Raw genomic sequence first — 24,137 nt, forward strand, 5'->3', positions numbered from 1 at the left:
AGAATTTATGCAAAGACTCTTGTGAATGTTTTTTTAATGTAGTTGATCTTAGAACTCTAATTATACTTAACTAAAAAAAGATCTGAATGGCAAAAATAATTTTTTGACAGTTGAAAGCAACAAATGAACCTAAGAAATATATTGAGAAAATAATTGCTTAGTGACTTTAAAAAACAGTATTTCAACTGTACTTTCCTAGTAGGATATATTCTGGTAATGGAGGAACTAAAAGAAACAATCTTAGGTTGAACCCAATTAGTAGTATCAGTGGTACTAATATTATTATTTTGAAATTATCTTAGGTAATTTTTAAATCAAGTAAGTGATTGTGTTAATGCCATTGGGAACTGAATTTTCAGTATGAGAAGGAAGACACACAAAAGTAAATTTGGAAAAATCAAATATAAACCGAATAATCTCCCAGTCAGAATCCCTGCCAGTTGTTCTTTGATTATCAGCAAACTAATTTTAAGTTTATTTGGCAAGGCAGAAGACTCAGAATAGCCAAGTCAGTATTGAAGGAGAAGAACAAAGTCAAAGGGCTGATACTACCTGACTTTAAGATTTGTTAGAAGGCTGTAGGAATGAAGACAGTGTAATATTAGTGAAAGAACAGATAAATGAATCAGTGGAACAAAACAGAGCCCAAAATACACCTCCATAAATATAATCAACTGATCTTTGATAAAGGAATGAAGACAAATGGAGGAAAGACAGTCTTTTCAACAAATGGTGCTAGAACAACCGAATACCCACATGTAAGACACAAACACAGATCTTACACATTTCCCAAAAATTAACTAAAAATAGATTTTAGACCTACATGTAAAATACAAAACTATAAAACTCTTAGAAGATAACATAGGAGAAAATCTAGGTGATTTTGAGGATGCAGTGACTTTTTTAGGTACAACACCAAAGGTACAATCCATGAAAGAAAGAATTGATAAGCTGGACTTCTTACAATTCAGAACATTTGCTTTGCAAAAGATTATTATCAAGAGAATTAGAAGATAAGCCACAAACTGGTTAAACATATTTGCAAAAGATGCATCTGATAAAGAACTGTTATCCAGAATATACAAAGGACGAAGATTCAATGGTAAGAAAACAAACAGCCTCATTGAAAATGGACAAAAGACCTGAACAGACACTGAAGATATCCTGATGGCAAATAAGCATATGAAAAGATTTCAGTGTCAGGTGTCATTAGAGAATGACAAATTAAAACAACAACGAGATACCAGTATACATTCATTAGAATGGGAAAAATCCAAAACACTGACATCCTTGCGTATTGGCAAGGATGTGAAACAACAGGAACTCTCGTTCTTTGCTGGCAGGAATGAAATCAATGCCACTTTGAGATACTATTTGGCAGTTTTTTACAAAACTATCATACTCCTACCATGCAGTCTAGCAGTCACACTCCTTGATACCTACCCAAATGAACTGAAAACTTATGTCCACACTAAACCTGCACACAGGTGTGTATAGTAGCTTTACTCATAATTGCCAAAACTTTGAAGCAACCCATATGTCCTTGTGAATGGATAAATTAACTGTGGTACATCCAAACAATGGAATATTTTTCAGTTCTAAAAAGAAATGAGCTATTAAGCGATGAAAGGACATGGAGGAATCTTAAGTGTATACAACTAAGTGAAAGAAGCATATTTGAAAAGACTATATATTGTATGATTCCAACTATATGACATTATGGAAAATGCATAACTATGAGATAGTAAAATGACCAGTGGGGATTGGCAAGGGTTAGGGGAGAGAAAGGTGAATAGGCAGTGTGCAGAAAGCTTTCAGGGTAATGAAACTATTCTGTTGGATACAATAATAGTGGGTACAACTTATTATACATTTGTCAAAACCCGTAGAATGTACAGGGCTTCCCTCGTAGCTCAGTCGGTAAAGAATCTGCCTGCAATGCAGGAGACTGGGGTTCAATTCCTGGGTGGGAAAGATCCTCTGGAAAAGGAAATGGCAACCCACTCCAGTATTCTTGCCTGGAGAATCCCTTGGCCTGGAGGGTTACAGTCCATGGGGGTTGCAAGAGTGAGACACGACTTAGAGACTAAAGCACCACCATAGAATGTACAATAGCAAGAGTTATCTCTAATGTAAGCTATGGACTTTGAGTGATAATGATGTATCACTGTAGGCTGTAACAAATGTGCCAGTGGTGCTAATAGTGGGGGAGACCGTAGGTTTTTGGGAACAGTAGGTATATGGGAAATCTGTGCTTTCCACTCAGTTTTGCTGTGAACCTAAAACTGCTTTAAAAAAATAGTTTATTAATTTTAAAAGATATTGTTCAAATAAATAAATAAAAGATATTGTTATATGAGTGTGTGCATTTATCAAACTTCATCAAATGGTGCATTTAATATTTATGTATTTTATTGCATTATAAAATTTACCTCAAATCGAAAAGTCATATACAAATACCGAACTCTTTATTTATTTATTTATTTTATTTTGGACTGTGCTGTGTCTTCATTGCTGTGCACAAACTGTCTCTAATTGCAGCGAGTAGAGGGCTACTCTCTAGTTGTGGTGCATGGGCTTCTCACTGCGATGACTTCTCTTGTTGTGGAGCACGACCTCTAGGTGCTTGGGCTTCAGTAGTTGTGGTGCATGGGCCTAGTTGCCCCACAGCATGTGGGATCTTCCTGCACCAGGGATCGAACCCGTGTCCCCTGCATTGGTAGACAGTCTTAACTATTGGACCACCAGGGAATTCTGAAATTGAGGATTCACTAATAAATTGAATAGTAAATTCATAGATTTATCTTTCAGAATTTCTTTTTCAGGCCTCCCCCTTGCACAGATACAGGAAGAAAGTGAAGAGGCTCGTTCTGCATCTTCTTTCTTGGCAGAAGTTTCTCAGTATACAAGTGGGTGAGTAACAGCCCATTAGTCCAGTCTATCTCAATATTGTTTTTATAATTCCACATCTTTGTTCAGTTGTTTGGCAGTATCTCTTGAACCATTTTAATTCCAGTTTTTAAAAAAACAGTTGAAGGCTTTTGGAATAATAAGAAATAAAAATTTCCCATTCATTTGTTTCTGAGACTGAAAACAAATTTTGATACATCTTTATTCTTATAAACTATTACAGGAATATAGGCAAAAGATGATAGAATTTTAACAAGATGCAGCAGTTAAACTTTAAATAAATGTAAAAAGTTGAAAATAGGTTGTCCTTTTAGAGCAGTTTGTACAGTTAATACACTTAACTACTTAGAAGTTTTTTTAAGGCTGTTGTGAGTAATATGTAAAATATATTGACAATACAGAGGTTAAAACCAAAAGTGCAATGGAGTGCTCTGCTGAGCGTCATCTGCTGCCAAGTCTCCCTCTTTGTTTTCATCTTCTTCATCAGTCAACTTTTTTTCAGTTTAAGTACTGAATACATACGTATTTATGTTAATAGACTTTATTTTTTAGAGCTGTTTTAGGTTTACAGAATACAAAGTAACCAAGAGTTTCCATTTCCTCCCTCCCACCACCAGTTTCTCCATTACATCTTTCATTTGTGTGGTATATTTGTTAAAGTGATGATCCAGTATTGATACATTGTTATTAACTATATAGTCTAGTCCAAATCTACATTAAGATTCTTGCTTTGTGTTATAAGATTATAGTATCATATAGATTATTAGTTTCACTGCCCTGAAAATCACCAGTTTTAATACGGAAGTCAGGAAAGTATTAAACTTTTTAAGCTAATTTAGCTGCTTTGGTTAGTTACTGATAAGTACATTTGCTCCACATTTCATTACAAGGGTTAAGAAAAAGAAAAAAGTTGTTCTTTGCCTTAAGAATCTACCTCATAAAATATGCAAGATTTGTGGTTTGCTTTAAGAAGCTGTTAGGAGATTTAAAGACTGAAGCTATAGCTAGTTAAATATTTTGTTTTAATGTATAAACGTTAATGCATAAAAAATTATTTAATGCTGAGATGTGTTTTTGAAAGGGGATGTATTTACAATCTGGGTGTTCTTCTGATTTGTATTCTGTTCTGTTCTGGAATTGTTGCCTCTCAGCTACATTGGGTGTGGCATTCCTGGCTGGTATTTATGGGTCTCCTTGAAGAATGGCATCATCCCGTATCTTCGCTGTGCTGCATTGTTTTTCCACTATTTACTTGGAGTAACTCCACCTGAAGAACTGTTTACCAGTAAGTAGGAAAATGAAATCACAGAGTAGTAAATAAGAGACTTTTTTGTTACCTTCAACCTCAAGGGTGAGAGCAGCCAAAACCACCTCTTTATTCCTCACCTCTTTATCAGTGTTCATTCAAAACATGTGTGCCCCTGCCCTGGTGTGGGTAAAAGGTGAGATCAGAAACCAGATTAGCCTCATAATCTACAAAACCTATTCATAGCGCCTATCTATGTAGAAATTTTGTATTTGAGCTTACAAAATGCCTTCATGAAGTATAGGACAGATAAGAAATTACAAAGATTGGTTGGCTTTAAAGAAAGAGAACTGTTTGGCTTTATAATATACTCTGATTCTCGAAGTTTGAACATTTGACTGTATCTATTATGAAATAAATAAAATGCTGCTGGGAAAGGCCTGTTGTGTTAACCGAGGCCCTGTGTATTTGAGTAACAGAATAATTTCCTTTCTTCTTTACTTGCCTTAAATCTGCATCAAGGTAGAGAAGGTTTCCTTGTGGCTTTGTATGGGTAAAAATCAGAAGGTTTGTAAGATTTTGGAAGAGTCATCAAATTTCCTCTGAGATGCTTTCTTTTGTTCTTTTCTCAGATCAGCCTTAACAGGGTTCTTTATCTTGAACTCTGTTCAGTGGGGCTCATTAGATGTAGATTTGTTTATTCTGATTCTGTATAAATAGGATACTGCTTTCTTTCCAAGTGGTTGTCAGCACAGATTTGTGTTTTCATTCTTTAAAAAATTATTTATTATCTTGTTGGTGCTGTCATATGGTAATGGATAAGATAAAGTCCTTTCTTTTATTAGAGAGGAGATGAAATATAAGCCAACAGATAAATACATATAGTATAATGTCAAATGGTGATAAGCGCTACAAAGAAAAATACAGCAGGTCATGAGAATAGAGAATGCTTGGGCAGAGTCATGTTTGTGAAGAGACATTGAGCAGAGAGATCAAAAAGGACATGGCATTGAACTGGATGGAGAGTTGAAGGAAGAGTATTGTAAGCAGAAGGAACAGTAAATGCAAAGCGTTTGCTTGATGTCATCAAAAAATAGTAGAGATGAGTGACTGAAGCTTAATGAACAGGGGGAGGCAGGTAAGAGATGAAGTCAGATCAGGTCTGATGAAGTCAGATGATGTCAGAGATGAAGTCAGATCAGATGAAGTCAGATCGTGGCCTTTATGCCACGATAAGCACTTTTGTATTTTGTCTTTTGGGTGTGGTTTGACGTAGGAGAAGTCTGATCAGGAGAATGACTCAAATCAGATTTAAAAGGATCACTGTGTCTTATTTGTCACCCACAATTTTACAGAGTACAAAGTATACTCTGTATAGGCAGAATATAGAAATGAGCATAAACAGTGAAGAAACTCTAGACACAGGATGACCAGGTAAGAATAATGTACTTATTAAATATATTTTTGTTTTCTTGTAGATGCTGCAGAAGGAGAGTACAATGCACTCTGTAGCTATTTATCTTTACCCACAAATTTGTTCCTGCTTTTCCAGAAATATTGGGATACTGTGAGACCCCTCCTCCAGAGGTACTGCAGGGATAAAATACCATTATTGGATTATTATACAGTTTGGAAATTTTAAATTTAAAATACCTGCTAAGCTTTTAGATTGATTACTGTTGATTGAAGGAGACAACAAAAACACACAAGGTTCCTAATTCACACACGGAAGAAGTTGGGGATAAGACCAGCAGCAATGTTCCACCATGACTGCCAGTCATTGTGCTTAAGTTCCTCACAGCTGCTGTCTCATCCCAGTTTTAAATGGGGTGGAGGTGGTGGTGAAGTGAGGATAAGTCATGTTGTCAGCAACCATACAGTCACAGTTAAGCATCAGAAGAACCCAGAGTGGGGCAGCAATAGTAGCGTATCTCATGGTAGCACATATCTTAGAAAGGTAACTGAGGAGGTAATAAAAGTCACAATGTAATATTACTCAGCCATAAAAAGGAACGCCTTTGAGTCAGTTCTAATGAGGTGGGTGAACCTAGAACTTATTATACAGAGTGAAGTGAGTCAGAAAGAGAAAGATAAATATCATATTCTAACACATATATACAGAATCTAGAAAAATGATACTGAAGAATCTATTTACAGGGCAGCAGTGGAGAAACAGACATAGAGAATAGACTCATGGACATGGGGAGAGGGGAGGAGAGGGTGAGATGTATGGAAAGAGTAACATGGAAACTTACATTACCATATGCAAAATAGATAGACAACCGGAATTTGCCGTATATCTCAGGAAACTAAAACAGGGGCTGTGTATCAACGTAGAGGGGTGGGATGGGGAGGAAGATGGGAGGGAGGTTCAGAAGGGAGGGGATATATGTATACCTATGGCTGGTTCATGTTGAGGTTTGACAAAAAACAACAAAAGTCTGTAAAGCAATTTTCCTTCAATAAAAAAAATTAATTAACTTTTTAAAAAGTCATTTGGTAACTCAAAAATGTGTCCATTTAAATTTCCCATGGAGAAGTGTGTTTTTCTTTTATTAAAGATTTCTTTGTACCCCCATACTTAATAGACCCTTCTGCTTGCTTACTCTCTACCCTTCAAATCTCTAGTCTCCTAACCCTATCTTTGCTACCACCATTTTCTATCTTTTTTTTTTAGATATAATCGACATATACCATGAATTTAATAGTCAGTTCTCATCGTGTTACTCTGTTTCCCCCATTAAAGATCCTGACATCCATTTCTGACACTTGGGGAGGGTGTTTTTCCCACACATCCAACAAGTAATTTTTCAGCATTAGCTGGGTGTCCTACAATTTAGCTCAGTATCTACCTGGAGATAGTGTCAGATCCCACAGGCTGAGGGCTCAGTCCTAAAAACATGACAACATCACATACCTCAGAAAGAACCTAGCTGTCACAAATCCAGGCTGTCTCCTGTGCTGACCAAAAGGCTATATAGTGTGGTTAATTTATAGAGCAGCTCACAGAACTCAGAGAAACGTTTTCCCTACTGGGGCATCAGTAAAAGGTTATAACTCGGGGCCAGCCAGATAGAAGAGATACACAGGGCAAGGTATGGGGAAAAGGGAGCAGAACTTCCACACACACTGAGTACACCACTGTCCCCGAATTGACACGTGTTCCCCAACCTGGAAACTCTCCAAACGCGGTGAGATCTCCTAGCTACCAGCCCTCATGCTTGTGTTCAGTCTGGTTTGATAGACACAGGTTTAGCCCAAGTAATTCCATTTGTGGCTTCTCGTCTCTTTCTTTAACATTATCAGTCACAGTATCACACTCATGATTTCCTTTAGTCTTTTCAGTTTTCTCCCCTTTACTTTTCTCCTTTTTCTTTAATCGGCGTCTTGTGGCCTGCATGCTCAAGTCAGGATTTGTGTGAATGTCTGCCCATCTCTGGCCACCTTTCCATGTGTTCTCATCTCTTCTTTTGGGTGCTTTTCTGTGTTTCCTCATTTCTCATGAGGTAGTCTGATTTCCAGTGTGATAAAAATGAATCAGATGGATCCAAAAAAATCAGTACCATGCTTTGTGTTGAGTACAATCACAGTAGTTTATACTAATTTTATTTTTATATAGTTGGAGTTGATACATTCTTAGCTTGCCATTCTAGTTTAATGTTAAAAATTCAAGCTTTGAAACACAAAGTCTGTGCCATTCCTGGCTCTGCTTGCCTCAAAGCCTTACCTCATCGTCTGCTCTGAAAGACAGGGAACTGACCTCTCTAGGCCATATTTCCCAGTCTCCGTTGTCAGTTGGCTTCAGCCTGTGGGAGGCACTGGCAGGATATTGGAGGCCAGGAGGAAGAGAGAAACCTGTGTTTAGGTCACCTCTCTTTGTCTTGTGGGGCATCCCTGACAGTGGCTATAGCTCTTCTCTGGCTCTAGTTCCCACCAGACAAGTCTGCTGTAGTTGCAGCATCCACCTGTTGCAGGAAAGGGGGACCCCATCCAGGGCCCAAGAGTGCGCTCTTGTCCAATACTCAGAAGTGAATTGTCTGAGGAGACACACGTGCTGCCAAAGCTAGAGACTTTATTGGGAGGGGGCGCCCAGGTGGAGAGCAGCAGGATAAGAGAACTCAGAACTGTTCTGCCATGTCTCAGGTTTTATGGTAATTGAGGTAGTTTACGGGGTGTCTCTGGCCTATCACTCTGACTCAGGGTCCTTCCTGGTGACACCTACATCACTCAGCCAAGATGGAGTCTAGCAAAAGAGATTCTGGGAGGTTGGTGGGATGCATGGACTGGCCTCTCCTTTTGATTTTCCTGAATTCTTCTGTTTGGTGGTAGCTTGTTAGTTCTGCATTCCTTATGAGTTATAAGATAACTCATACAGGAGGATACTATAGTGCCTAGCCAGTGCAAGTGGTTTTGGTCACTGGTTCATCTGATACACCACTGACCCTTAGCTCCAAGGATACCATTCCAAAAATACTGTTTTGTTCCTCCAGCCTGGCAGGGCTAGTAGCTTCCTATTTTTGGCTGATCTTCTTGTTGCCTCCTTGCTTTTTTGTCTCCTGGTTGACTTCTCAGCCTTTCTGTCACCTTTATTTCCAATTTCTGGTATTAAATTCCCTCTTGTAAAATACTGAGCGTAGTTTATGTTTTTCTAAACATAAACTACGGGGGATGATAAATATTAAGACATAAAAAAAGAAGGGGAGAAAAGAAAAGGAGAAGAAAGAAGAGGCACAATGTAAGGTAAAAGAAGTCTAGCAGAGAGCACATGGAAAGAAAGGGCCGAGAGGTTTAGTGAGGATGGCTCGATGAATATTGCACTAAGGTCGTGATGACCCATTTGCTTTTCTCTCTGCTTCCCATACAGGTGGTGTACAGACCCTGCCTTACTAAACTGTTTGAAGCAAAAAAGCACTGTAGTCAGGTTGGTTTTACTTCTCCGTCCTTCCCTACAAGTTGTGTTTCCAAGAGTAGTTAGCTGATGAGTATGCTTTCTAGTCTGTTTTCATTCTCACTCAGCATACTACTTCTTACATTTCTGTTATGGCTTGCTGAAAATTCCATTCTTCCTACAATTGATTTTTTTCTTGGAGTAACTGTCCTTTCCCTCTTAAATTGTTTGGCACCACCAACTCCTGTTTCTTAAGCTAATGCATACCTGTTAAAAGGCAAAGGAAGAGATGGTTTCTTGGAGCTACTACTTATTAAAATGAGAGGGTAGTGACAGTATTCATGTAAATCACTTTTTTTTTTCCTTTTGAGAATGAAAATATAAGTAAAACTATTCCCTCCTCCCCATCTCCTCCTCTGTATGGTTGGAGACTACTCAACAAAAGTTTTCTTCAGCCCCCCTGTCTCCTTTAAGTTTTGGCTTAATCAAAATCCATCTCTTCCTCAAGGACTGATTTAAATATTACCGTCTCCCTGAAACCTATGCTAACATATCCTCTCATATGTATAACCCAGTTTTAGTGATTTAGAGATTATAGCTCCACCTCCTGTGCTCAGAGGCAATAGTATTCACATCACCAAGAAGGGTTTAAAAGATGAGTACATATTTTAGGACTATTAGTCTCACAAAAGTTATTATGTGTCTGTTAGACATCTGCTGTTTCCCCAGCATGGTACTAAACTAACATTACTTCTGGAGAGTTAAAAGATATATAACACATACAGGTTTTAGTCATAGGTAGTTTATAGAGTAGTTATATACATAAATTCAAGAAATAAGATAAAGTGTAATAATATATAGAATATACTGTTAATGCTAATAGAAAGTTAAAGAGTAAATATTCTTAATGATATAAGTTTAGCCTTAGAGGAGATAATTTTTGCTGCACACAGAAGGAATTACAGAATTTGAATTGGTTGGGGTTTAAGGAGAGACTTTCGTATTATTCATATTATTTCAGCTGACCTTTATATGAGATAATAATTTCATATTATTCAGATGACCTTTCCCAGGGCATACATGCAAGGCTTTTGTTGTGTTAGTATTGTGAGGATGAAAAATAACACTTACAAACATGTATTAGGTACTAAGTATATTATGTTTTGCTTCAATATCTAATTGAGTTCTCAACAGCCCTTTGAGGTTCTTTGATACTGTTATTCATATTTAACATTTTTTCAATCAGCATGAGTATTTAATGTTTCTCTCCTCACCCCACCCCCTAACAAAATGTGTTACTAAATTGATAGTCTACCTTATGACTGAGGGAGCATAATATACTTATTCTCAGTTTACAGACCAGCAAATACAGGATTAGGTTCAGTGGCTTGTCGACTGTCAGAATCTAGGATTTGTAACTGGGCCTGTTTGATTTCAAAGATTGTGTTCTTAACTGCTACTTTATATTACTTCCTAGACAGTATAGAAATAATAGAACAATTTAGTCTTAGGAAATAGTAGGAGTTGGATTTGGAAAGGAAACCAGCTAATGAAAGATCTGGAATTCTAGACTGAAAAGTTTGGATAAATCTAATCAACAGTGCAAATTACTATGGATTGTAAAAATGAATCCCCTAAGTTTTTTCTTTTGTTTTTGACTGTGCCATGTGGCAGGATCGTAGTGCCCTGACCCGGAATTGAACCTGTGCCTCCTGCAGTGGAAGCAGGACCACCAGGGAATTTTTCTCTCATTATTTTTAAAACATTCATCCTTCTATTACTTGGTCTGTTTTTGACCTGGGCTTATTTACTCATTGCCATTTAAATTATATTTCTAGATACCCTAGAAAAAGAAATAGTTTGATAGAGCTTCCTGATGACTATAGCTGCCTCCTAAATCAAGCTTCTCATTTCAGGTAAGAAGAAATTTTTTTTTTTTTTTTTTTTTGAGCTTGCATTTGGTAAATACCACCACTAGCAAATTTTAATTGATGAAGAAGTCTCATAACATACAATTTTGTATAATTCATTGGCATTTAGTGTATTGCTAATATTGTACAGTAACTATTTCTCTCTAGTTTCCAAACATTTTTAGCACCTCAGAGAAAAACCTTGCATCCACTAAGTAATCATTCCCCATCCCGTTCTTTCCCAGTTCCCTGGTAACTGATAATCTGCTTTTCTCCATGGATTTGCCTATTCTGGATACATTATATAAAAGGAATCATACAATCTGTGACCTTTTGTTGCCGGGGTCCAGCCCCAGCAGGATCCAGGGGGTACCCTCAGGATGAACGGCGTCGGCGAGAGATAGAAGACACGTGAGACCAGCCTTGATAGGGCCAAGTCTGTCTTTATTTTTTGACAACAGTTTTTATACCCTCACTCAGAGTGTATCCAGGATACAAGATGCTCACTCATGTCTATACAGGGTTAGTTTACATTATGTCAGTTTGTCCTTAAGGAAGAACAAGATGCTTTCTGTATTTTGTTTCTATAATAAATCTTTACACATTATCTTTTGGCCTTAGGGCTTATTAACATTTTATGTAAGTCAGGTGAATGTAGGCCTGTTTTCTGTTTCTGTGGTGACCTTAACAGAAAAGTTACAGTCTCATAGGGCAACAGTCCAGCATGTCACAACATAATAAAAATATGACCCTGTTAATACCAACATCAGTTCTCTGCAAAAGTTGTCAATTAAGTTTATCTAAAAGTTTTACCCCATACAGACTTTGTGGCTCTAATAAGACGGCCTCTGCCTAGCACTCCTGGCTAATAATTAACAACTATTTCATTGTTACAATACTAGGGCTAAGCTCTTATTTTTCTAGATCTATAACTATATTAACAGTGGTTACCATAGCACAACCTTAGCACACTAAAAGCAAAAACACAGCAAAGCAAACGTTAACCCAATAACCACTTTTATAATAATTTTTCTTATATTTTTTAATAAAACTCCTTCATCCCTCAAAAATGCTCTATATCTATTAGGGCTTTTATATAATCAGGTTCTTTATGCTATTCTATGATTAAAATATCATAAGCAATCATGCATATTAGTACCAAGGGCATAAATGCATTTGACTAACAAACTACCAGCAAAGGAGCTCAAATTAAAACACTCCTTTCACCCTAAATAATCTCATAAAATACCACCACCCTAAAAACTTATAGATTAAAGTTCTAAATTAATTATTATTTGGAAAGAGATCGGGGAAGGCCTTCCTGCCTGTGTCAGAGAAATTAGGGAGTAGTCCATTGAGGCAGGCATCAGAAAGACAGATATCATCTTTAAGGTGAGAGCCTGGGGCAGCTTTGGGGCAGCTTTTCGGAATCCCTGAAAGCCTGATCCGCCTTGCCCGTCAGGCTTTCTCCCCATGACCTTGTCATGGGTGGGATCTCGTGAGCTAGCCTTTTTGGAATCCTTGAAAACCTGATCCGCCTTGCCCGTCAGGTTTTCTCCCTCATGACCTTGTCATGGGTAGGATCTCGTGTGCTGGCTCCCGGCATTTTGTGTCTGGATTTTTTCAATTAACATCCCTTTAAGGTTCATCCAAGTTGTAGGGTGTATCAGTATTTCATTTCTTTCTTGGATAAATAATCCTTTGTATGTGTACACCAAAATTTATTAATCTGTTCATCCATTGATGAGCATTTAGGTGGTTTCCCTCTTTAGACTGTTATGAACAATGCTACTATAAATAATCATGTGCAAGTTTCTGGTTGGACACATATTTTAATTTTTCTTGGGTATATATATTCCTAGGAGTGGTATGTTGGATCATTATGGTAATCCTGTGTTTAATGTTTCGAGGAACCACTAAACTGTCTTCCACAATGACTGCACCATTTTACACTTGCACCAGAATGTATGAGGGCCCCTGTTTCTCCATATTCTCATCAACACTTGCTATTTTCTGTTTATTTGTTTTTTTAACTAAAGCCATCCTAGTGGGTGAAAAAATGGTAGCTCACTGTGGTTTGATACACATTTCCTTGATGACCAGTGATGTGGAACATTTTTTTGTGTTCTTGTTATGTATCTGTGTATGTTCTTGGAAGAAATGTGTGTTCAAGTTTTTTGCCCATTTTATAATTGTTTCTTTTAGTTGTTGAGTTTTAAGAGTTGTTTTTATTTTCTGAGTATTAAACCCTTACCAGACTTTAATTTGCAGATATTTTCTCCTGTAAGTTGTTTTCATATTCTTCATAACGTCCTTTGATATAGAAAAGTCCACTTTATATTTTTTCTTTTGTTGCTTATGCTGTTGGTATAATAATTTGTTGCCAAATGTGAAGTCATGACGATATATCCCTATGTTTTTTCCAAATAATTATATACTTTTAGTTTTTCTATTTTGGCTGTAGATCCGTTTGGAATTAATTTTTCAAATAAAGTAGGAGGTACGACTTCATTCTTTTTTTCATCTGGTTTCCAGTTGTCCCAGCATCATTTTCTGAAGACTGTTGTTGCCCTCTCATTAAATAGTCTGGCACCTACTTTAAAAATCAGTTGGTCATAGATATTTGATTTTATTTCTGGATTCTCAGTTCTGTTCCATCGGTCTATATATCTATCCTTATGCTAGTACCACATCATTGTAATTACTGTAGCTTTGAAGTAAGTTCTGAAATTGTAACATAAGAGCTTTCCAAATTTGTTTTTCTTTTTCATTATTATTTTGACTACTTGGAGGTCATGTGCAGTTACATTGGAATTTGAGAACTGACTTTTTCTTTTCTGCAAAAGAGGCAATTGGGATTTTAATAGAGATTGCATTAATCTGTAGATCACTTTCTGGAGTGTTGTCTTCTTAACAGTAAGCATTAAGCCTTCTAGTTCGTGAGCATGGATGCCTTCCATGCTTAAGCCTTCTTTACTTTTATTCAGTGATGTTTTGTAGTTTTCAGAGCACAAGACTTTTCATCCTTGGTTGCATTTATTCCAAGGTATTTTATTGTTTTGAATGCTATTACAAATGAAATTGTCTTCTTAATTTCCTTTTTGGATTGTTCATAGCTAATGTATTTAAGCACAACTGATTTTTGTCTGTTGATCTTGTACCCTGCAACTTTGCTGGGTATCCATAGGGATGACAACCCAAGTTTAGTTTGAATTAATTCCAACTTAATTTCTATAGCATACATTAACTCTCTTTCTTCCTGATTCTTTCTCTCCTCTTATTATTGTTGAAATCACAGATTTAACATTTTTATACACTATATGCCTGTTAACATAGATTTGTAATGATTGTTTTATGTATTTGCCTTTTAAATCATACAGGCAACAAAAAGGAGTTTTGTATCAAAAATTACAATAATATTAGCTTTTATGATAGCTTTTTTTACCTTTACCAGTTATCTGTTTTTTACCTTCAAGTTACCTTTCATGTTCTTTTGCTTTACCATGAAGAACTCTCTTTAGGATTTCTTATAGGACAGACCTGCTAACAGTGGACTAGTATGGAAATGTCTTAATTTCTTCCTTATTTTTAAAGGATTGTTTTGCCAGATATCAGATTCTTGGTTGATAGTTTTTTTAGTTTGAGCACATTAATGTATCATCATACTATTTTCTAGCCTCCATGGTTTCTGATGAGAAACCAGCAGTTGATTTTATTGAGGATCTCTTGTGTGGGATAAGTTGCTTCTCTTTAGCTGCTTTCAAACATCTCTCTTTGTCCTGGCTTTTAACAGTTTGGTTATAACGTGCCTAAGTGTGGATCTCTGAATTTATCCTGCTTCTAATTCAGTTTGATATTTGGATGTGTAGACTCTCATATTTCAACATATTTGGGAAGTTGTTAGCCATTATTTGTATTTCTTCAAATTTTCTTTCCTCTCTATTTATCTTGGACTTCTGTAATGCATGTGTATATTATTATGCATGATGGTGTTCCATTAATACCTCAGGCTCTGTTCCTTTTTCTTCATCCTTTTTTATTGGTCCACTCCTCTGACTCCGTAATTTCAGTTGCCTTACCTTAAAATTCACTAGGGGGGAAAAAAAATTCACTAGGAACCTACAGAGGAACCTGGAATTGAATAGTAACATGGAATGTTAGGTCCATGAATCAAGGCAAATTGGAGGTAGTCAAACAGGAGATGGCAAGAGTGAACATTGACATTTGAGGAATCAGCAAAATAAAATGGACTGGAATGGGTGAATTTAACTCAGATAACCATTTTATCTACTACCGTTGGCAAGAATCCCTTAGAAGAAATGGAGTAGCCATCATAGTCAACAAGAGTCCAAAACACAGTACTTGGATGCAATCTCAAAAGTGACAGAATGATCTCTGTTCATTTCCAAGGCAAACCATTCAATATCACAGTAATCCAAGTCTATGCCCCAACCAGTAATGCTGAAGAAGCTGAAGTTGAAACGGTTCTATGAAGACCTACAAGACCTTCTAGAACTAACACCCAAAAAAGATGTCCTTTTCATTATAGGGGACTGGGATGCAAAAGTAGGAAGTCAAGAAATACCTGAAGTAATGGGCAAGTTTGACCTTGGAGTACAGAATGAAGCAGGGCAAAGGCTAATAGAGTTTTGCCAAGAGAACATACTGGTCATAGCAATCACCCTCTTCCAACAACACGAGAGAAGACTCTACACATGGACATCACCAGATGGTCAACACCAAAATCAGATTGATTATATTCTTTGCAGCCAAAGATGGAGAAGCTCTATACAGTCAGCAAAACCAAGACCGGTAGCTGACTGTGGCTCAGATCATGAACTCCTTATTGCCAAATTCAGACTTAAATTGAAGAGAATAGGGAAAACCACTAAACCATTCAAGTGTGACCTAAATCAAATCCCTTACGATTATACAGTGGAAGTGACAAATAGATTCAAGGGATCAGATCTGATAGACAGAGTGCTTGAAGAACTATGGATGGAGGTTCGTGGCCTGTACAGGAGGCAAGGATCAAGATCATCCCCAAGGAAAAGAAAGGCAAAATGGTTGTCTGAGGAGGCCTTACAAATAGCTGTGAATAGAAGAGAAGCGAAAGGCAGAGGAGAAAAGGAAAGATATATCCATTTGAATGCAGAGTTCCAAAGAATAACAAGGAGAGATAAGAAAGCCTTCCTCAGTGATCAATGCAAAGAAATAGAGGAAAACAAAAGAATGGGAAAGACCACAGATCTCTTCAAGAAAATCAGAGATACCAAGGGAACATTTCATGCAAAGATGGGCACAATAAAGGACAGAAATGGTATGGACCTAACAGAAGCAGAAGATATTAAGAAGAGATGGTAAGAATACACAGAAGAACTGTACAAAAAAGATCTTCACGACCCGGATAATCACAATGATGTGATCACCAACCTACAGCCAGACATCCTGGAATGTTAAGTCAAGTGGGCCTTAGGAAGCAACACTACAAACAAAGCTAGTGGAGGTGATGAAATTCCAGTTGAGCTATTTCAAATCCTAAAAGACGATGCTGTGAAAGTGCTGCGCTCAGTATGCCAGCAAATTTGGAAAACTCAGCAGTGGCCACAGGACTGGAAAAGGTCAGTTTTCATTCCAATCCCAAAGAAAGGTAATGCTAAAGAAAGGTAATGCCAAAGAATGCTCAAACTACCACACAGTTGTACTCATCTCACACACTAGCAAAGTAATGCTCAGAATTCTCCAAGCCAGGCTTCAACAGTATGTGAACCATGAACTTCCAGATGTTCAAGCTGGATTTAGAAAAGGCAGGGGAACCAGAGATCAAATTGCCAACATCCGTTGGATTATCAAAAAACCAAGAGAGTTCTGGAAAAACATCTATTTCTGTTTTATTGACTATGCCAAAGCCTTTGACTGTATGGACCACAACATACTGTAGAAAATTCTGAAAGAGATGGGAATACCAGACCACCTGACCTGCCTCTTGAGAAATCTGTATGCAGGTCAGGAAGCAACAGTTAGAATGGATGTGGAACAACAGACTGGTACTAAATGGGAAAAGGGCTATATCAAAACTATATTGTTACCCTGCTTATTTAACGTATTTGCAGAGCACGTCATGTGAAATGCTGGACTGGATGAAGCATAAGCTGGAATCAAGATTGCCGGGAGAAATACCAATAACCTCAGATTATGCAGATGACACCACCCTTATGGCAGAAAGTGAAGAAGAACTAAAGAGCCTCTTGATGAAAGTAAAAGAGGAGATTGAAAAAGTTGGCTTAAAACTCAACATTCAGAAAACTAAGATCATGGCATCTGGTCCCATCACTTCATAGCAAATAGATGGGGAAACAGTGGAAACAGTGACAGACTTTATTTTTGGGGGCTCCAAAATCACTGCAGATGGTGACTGCAGCCATGAAATTAAAAGATGCTTGCTCCTTGGAAGAAAGTTTATGACCAACCTAGACAGCATATTGAAAAGCGAAGACATTACTTTGCCGACAAGGGTCCATCTAGTTAAAGCTATGGTTTTTCCAGTAGTCATGTATAGATGTGAGAGTTGGACTGTAAAGGAAGCTGAGCACCAAAGAATTGATGCTTTTGAACTGTGGTGTTGGAGAAGGCTCTTGAGAATCCCTTGGACTGCAAGGAGGTCCAACCAGTCCATCCTAAAGGAAATCAGTCCTGAATATTCATTGGAAGGACTGATGTTGAAGCTGAAACTCCAATACTTTGGCCACCTGATGCAAAGAACTGACTCATTTCAAAAGCCGTAATGCTAGGAAAGATTGAAGGTGGGAGGAGAAAGGGATGACAGAGGATGAGATGGTTGGACGGCATCACCGACTCAACGGACATGAGTTGGAGTAAACTCTGCGAGTTGTCGATGGACAGGGAGGCCTGGCGTGTTGCTGTTCATGGGGTCACAAAGAGTCGGACATGACTGAATGACTGGACTGAACTGAACTGAAAATTTACTAATTCTTCTGCCTGCTTCTATATGCTATTCAACCCCTTTGTAAGCTTTTAATTTCTGCTATTGTACTTTTCCATGTTTGCTTTTTATAATTTTTCTGCTGATATTCCCTACTCTTTCATATATTTTCCTAATTTCCTTAGTTTTTTTTTTAAATCAATGGTTTTTTCAAAGAGCATATTTAAGAGAGTTAAAGTATTTGTTTTTAGTGTGTTGGGCTTCCTTAGGGATAATTTCTGTCAATCTCTTTTTTTTCCTATGAGTGGGCCATACTTTTCCATTTCCTTGTAAGTTTTGTTGAGAATGGGACATTTTGAGTATTGTGATGTAATAACTCTGGAAATCAGAGTCCCCCCATTCTATGAATTGCCATTGTTGCTTGGTAAAGGCTATAGTTATGTTTGTTTTAGTGCCTTTTCCAAGCCTTTTGTGCAAAGACTGTATTCGTTGTGTGTTCTGGAAGTGGAATCACTGTTCCATTATCTCTGTGGTCAGCCAGTAACTGACAGATTTCCTTAAATGCCTGGATCCAATAAGAAAAAAAGAGAGAGAATGAAAAATATAGACTGTTTTTCCTCTTTAAATCCTCTCTACTATCATCATCACCAAGAAAGTTGCTTTAGCCCATGGGAGTTGAAATAATGGCCAGTCCCTGTGCCAGCCCCTCAGTGAACTGCCAGGCAAAAATAAGCTTACAACCCTAATTTTTTGAGGACAAGGTCCTTCTTGTCCACCTTGGCAGCAACACACTGCACCATGATTGCGGGCGGCCACCCCCATAGCTACCTGGTGTGGAGCTTGGGGATAAGGATGGTAATCTCTATATAAAATGCCAAAATTCACTGAAAGTTACCAGCCTCTTTTTCTGTCAGGCACTCCTTTGGACACTGCAACTGTTTGTCCAGACTCAGTTCCCAAAATAGTTGCTTCAGACAGTCCTTACCAGATTAGTAGTTGTTCTGGTAGAGGAACCACACTGATCTCAGCTTCGCAAGCAAGTAACACTCTTGGAAATATCTCTTATACATGTGATTTTAGACACTGTTTTCCATGCATTACACTGTGGTGACCATATTCATGCACTGAAATAACACTGAAGAACTCTTTTTTTTTCCCAGACACAATCTTATATGGAAGCCCAGTATTATATAACAGTAATTATTGCAGTAAAACAGATAACCCCATGATTCAGATTTAAGCCTGGGTACTGGAAAAAGGAGTACATTCCTTTCTTGGCACCATGTTCCTCCTACCTCAATCAGATTAAACACTATTCTAAAGCAGTTTCTCAACCTTCCTTTTATCTTCTTCTTCCCTTTCACTGATCACTTCCAAATCAAAAAAATACTGTTTGGTACAGACTAGTGAGAAGCAGTATAAATAAGTTACATTATATTCATTGCTAATACCATGTGTGAATTACCTGTTAGTTACTTCTGTAAGAGAACAACATGAGCTTAAACCCATATTTCTGTATGATAAAATTATGTTCTATAAAGTTAATGGTAATTTTCATTTTGCAATTACCATCTTTAATATGATACAAGTTATTTGACTAGCATAAGATGAAGAACAGCACTACCACCAGTGAAATGTCACTGAATGGAGAAATCAGATTGATACCTACTTTAGCCATTGGTCTGTAAATATTTCATATTGTCCATAGTGTGTCATCTTGAAAAGAATGAGGCAAAGTTACTATTGAGGCAGTTATGTATCCTGATGCTCCAGTGGCATTACACACAACACCCATAGCAAATCAGACATGAAACTAGCAGTAACTTACAATTAAAAGGCAAGAATCTCAGTAGCCTGAAAATCAAAGCCTGTTCAAGACTCGGTTGATAATATAACATTAACAAAGCATCCTTTCCCCAAATTGCAGAAATTCCAAAGCTCAGTTGGGTGTTTTATAATATTCCCAAGCATTGTGCAACAACTAAACTTCTTAGTAAACCTAATTAGGTCTCTCACTAAACATAAATAACTCTCAAATTTAAGGATACCAATTAGTAACGCCAGATAACTGCCTCTATCTGTAAGGTGACTTATTAGTAGTCTTTAGTTATATGTTAAATAACTTGCTGTCACTTGAAGGAACCCAAGGGAGAGATTGCATTTTGGGGTCATCTTAAGGGCTTGAAGAGCCCTTCTTTGGCCTGCTCTAAGAATCACAGCCCTACAGGATGACTAACGAAATTGTCTTCCTTAGTTATAACCATTGCTTTGAGCCACAAAGCCAGCGGATATAACTGGCCCAGCAGGAGCTTGGGCAGCCCATTGCTCAGCCTCTATTCCCAGTTAGAATTTACTTCAATATCAGCTTCCTTGCTGCTTGTCTTATGCAGATTAAGGTCAGCCAACTAAAGAAGTGGTTGTATCACTTACCTCTCAGCCCTTGAAAAATTAGCTGGATGATTTCCAAGATTGCATCCAGATCCAAATTCAGCGATTGTCCTAATCTTAGGGCTGCCTTGGTACCACAGAGGTCCAGTGAGTAGATGTTGGCTTCATTCAAGGGTGCCGTGCAGTTGGCTCTTAGGAAGATCTGAGAAGAATGTTAATCATTAATCCAAGTGAAGATTCTCCTGGGTGATATTAGATATTATTGGTTTCAAGTAAAAATGAAAATAAATATTATGCTCTCTTCCAGTTTTATTTTTACTACCAGTTTTCATTAAAACTGAATCATTTCTAGGTAGGAGTGTGGCTGCTCAGTGGCTGTGTTTTAGGCATCATCCCCATTTTCCTCTATAGGATGGAGTTCAGCCATTCTGTGCTAAATGTGAAAGAAAATGCTGACTTTATCCAAAAAGAGCAACATACTGGAAGTGAAACTAATCCCCACATCTGTAGGAGACAGGAATGGAATACCTATGCACAGAGTCCCTCTGCTCCTGTGTAGACAATGGTGGTTTTCTTGTCTTGCCTAAGAAACTGGACTTCAGAGAATAAATTGTTAATACCCTAATAAAAATTTGTGTTGGTGCTCTTTATTCTAACCCAACTATGGGCATCACTAGATCTCTCCTGGGATTGCATTTATTTTTTACTGTGCAAATTGATGTTTGCTTTATATCCATTATACAGCAGATAGGAATATAAGATGCTCCCTTTCAGAGATAGCAATTATCACTTTAATATACAGTGATACACCCCTTAGGGGTCATTTATAGCAAAGATCTGGCACACCACTGTGTCAAATGGCCAAATCTCATAGTACTACTTACTTAGTTCAAGCAAGTCAACTTTGTTGCTTTTTCCTTCCTAAGACCTGGCTGTGTTTCTGGGTTGGAAGGTGCCTCAACTCAAAGACTGCAGTCTCCCCTTTTCAAGCCTAAAGATCTTAATACTCCAAATAAGTGGGGGAAATGTGTTTCAAACCCTTACTAAAAACTGTGGTTAAAACAACCGCCACAGTTATATACCTTCAAGGTCATATTGTGCCAACATTAGGGACACAAACTTGACTGAACCAATCCAGAGCGGGGAAGGTGGCTATAAATCAGTCATGTCCAATGAAAACTGAATTCTCTAAATGCATCTCAATTTCAAGGCATATTTAATTGCCAGACTCTATGGGAAATCACCAACACCCTGCATATTCAAAAGTAAAGTTTCTTACTGTGGATTAATCAGAGGACTTTTTGTTGTCTTAAGGAGAAATATTAAAGAAGAATCATCTAATTAAATGTTTCCTTGTCTTTTAGAGCTTGCTTCATGGCAAAGCTGCCAGTGCTGAAAACACTGCTAATACATCTTAAACACTGCTAAATGTTATATATCCATTGCTAACTGATTATCTTGCTTTTATTGTTTCTCCATCATATTAAATGCTTTCTTCCCTTTTGAGGTGCCCACGGTCTGCAGATGACGAGCGAAAGCACCCTGTCCTCTGTCTTTTCTGCGGAGCCATACTGTGTTCTCAGAACATTTGCTGCCAAGAAACCGTGAATGGGGAAGAGGTGGGAGCTTGCATTTTTCATGCACTTCACTGTGGTGCTGGAGTCTGCATTTTCCTGAAGTAAGTAGGATGCTTCATAATGAACTTAGGGGATTTGAGTCCAGTCTAGAGGCCATTATGGCAGGACAGTATGTTGATAGGATATGATCTGTCAGAAGTTAGAGCATAGACTTGTTATTCACTTGCAATTGAAATAGTTTTTAAAATTAGTAGTTAAAAAATAGGAATCTATTCACATTTTTATTATTTGTGAAAAACCTTAAATATGAAATTTATATTGATTATTCTGGTATTGTGTAAAACTCAGGTAGAGTGAAAGAGTTTAGAGTCTTAAAACTTAAATTTTCAAAGGACATGTAAATTGTTACTTTATATTGTCCTTTGAACGTTTTTATTTTCTTCACTTTCCTCTGTCAGTCAACCGTTGTTTTCCCTGGTGTATTAGCAAGTGACTGAGAAGAGACAGTAATCTCTCGTATCTATGAAAGAAGAGCGCAAGTTCCTGAAAGAGAGAATTCAGAGTCGATGCGTGTGCTTTTTCTTTCCATTCTCTCCATGTAATATAGTTTCTGTTTACATAAAAGCAAACATCTCACACACTGGGGAATATATAATCACTGCTTCTCAGCATCTGTTGGAACAAGGGCAATAAGTGCATGGAAGCCAAGTTCAAACATCTATTTTCTTTTAGGGAATCTACAACAAGTCACCTACTACCTATTCCAACCATTTATTTTATCATTTCTCTCCAGAGAACTTACCCCTACACAAACATTATTTTTTATCTTTCCATTTCTCTGCTCTAAGAGTCCCAGGTATCTTCCAAGTTGCAGTGGTTCTTTATAATGTGTACTCTTAGAGTCTGGCTCTAACCAGAAAAGGCATGACACTTCCATAGATGACCTTCTTTCTGGCCCAGGGTTATCAGACTAGGAAATGTGGTTCTGTTCTTTGGTTAAGTTCCTTCCCCCACCTCTAGGTCATAGGTCAGGAAAGAGGGCGGAAACAACCCTAGCCACTATTTTCCAGGGTACCTATGTTTCAAACAGGACAGCCTCCTTCCTCTCTTCAGTGTATTTAGTCAGTATTACTGGCTGACCCCATTTCCCTAAATCCATGGATCTTTCCCATAGCATCAACAAAAATAGCAATGTTCATTTTCTTTTATTTAGACAAAACACAATTTAGTCTATTTGTCTATGTTTATATTATCTTTATACTGAATTCCTAACAAGACACCCATGGCCATTTCTTTTCTCTAGATTAACTTGATGCAGTGCCTGTCATTTGCATACACGCACTTCCTAATATTCCTGTCATTTGTTTTGTCTTTCAGAATCAGAGAGTGTAGAGTGGTCCTGGTTGAAGGTAAAGCCAGAGGCTGTGCCTATCCAGCCCCTTATTTAGATGAATATGGAGAAACAGATCCTGGCCTAAAGTAAGTTTTTTTTTAAATTTTATTCACATTATTGTACGTGGATGATAGCAGGTCTTTAAACACAAAAGCTAATGTTACATATTGAGAGATATTTTAAATAGCTATAAGTTGAAAATATTAAATATGATGCTATCCTAAATGTAACAGATAATTTTCAACAACTTTGTGCTTCTCCAAAATTTGTGGGTAGGGTCTTCCCTGGCAGTCCAGTGGCTAAGACTCCCCACGTACACTACAGGGGACACAGGTTTGATCCCTGCTCGGGGAACTAAGATCCTGTATGCCCCATGGAGGCCCCCAAAAAACACAGAAAACAAATTGAGGGTAATAACTTCTCCAAAATTTTTAGACCCAAGTCATCCTAAAATTTGAATCCTCTATTATTTTTAACCAGCCTTTCTTTAGAATTACTTAAAAGGTTTAATTGATGTTGATATATAAAAGAAAAAAATTCTGTGGTGTCCAGTGAGGGAGCTTGGTTTAAAATGGATATTCATTGTTTCCATTGCAATACTTGAAACTTTTTATTAGCCAACTATGTCAGCCCCTTTGCTCCCAAGCATTAGCAAAAATACTTAGAACCCTGAAATTTTCTATATCCTTCACTGATGTTAACAACTGGAGTACCACCCATGGGTATGAGAAAAAAAAGTACATCTAGATAAAGGCTAGATCCCCTTACCATAAACTGTCTCTCTTTGTTTAACTGAAAGTTTGTTCTTTTGAAGTGTATTACTCAATATGAATTGGCTTATTAAATGAGGTTTGAAATTTCTTTGTTCATACAGGAAATTGT

The 24,137-nt window shown here is 37.5% G+C and overlaps 1 protein-coding gene across 2 annotated transcripts in view; it reads left to right on the forward strand.

The window, feature by feature from the left end:
* The window catches only part of UBR1 (ubiquitin protein ligase E3 component n-recognin 1), a 135,207-nt gene that overhangs the window by 107,152 nt on the left and 3,918 nt on the right, over positions 1-24,137 (forward strand). For both annotated transcript variants that reach the window (XM_043919189.1, XM_043919190.1), the window contains exons 40-46: positions 2,826-2,913; positions 4,062-4,195; positions 5,635-5,743; positions 9,021-9,077; positions 10,883-10,960; positions 21,793-21,963; positions 23,240-23,341. In XM_043919189.1, coding sequence (XP_043775124.1) covers positions 2,826-2,913; positions 4,062-4,195; positions 5,635-5,743; positions 9,021-9,077; positions 10,883-10,960; positions 21,793-21,963; positions 23,240-23,341 — 739 coding nt within the window. The remainder of the gene's footprint in view (positions 1-2,825; positions 2,914-4,061; positions 4,196-5,634; positions 5,744-9,020; positions 9,078-10,882; positions 10,961-21,792; positions 21,964-23,239; positions 23,342-24,137) is intronic.

This window comes from Cervus elaphus, chromosome 12, assembly GCF_910594005.1.
Source record: "Cervus elaphus chromosome 12, mCerEla1.1, whole genome shotgun sequence".
Lineage (NCBI taxonomy): Eukaryota > Metazoa > Chordata > Mammalia > Artiodactyla > Cervidae > Cervus > Cervus elaphus.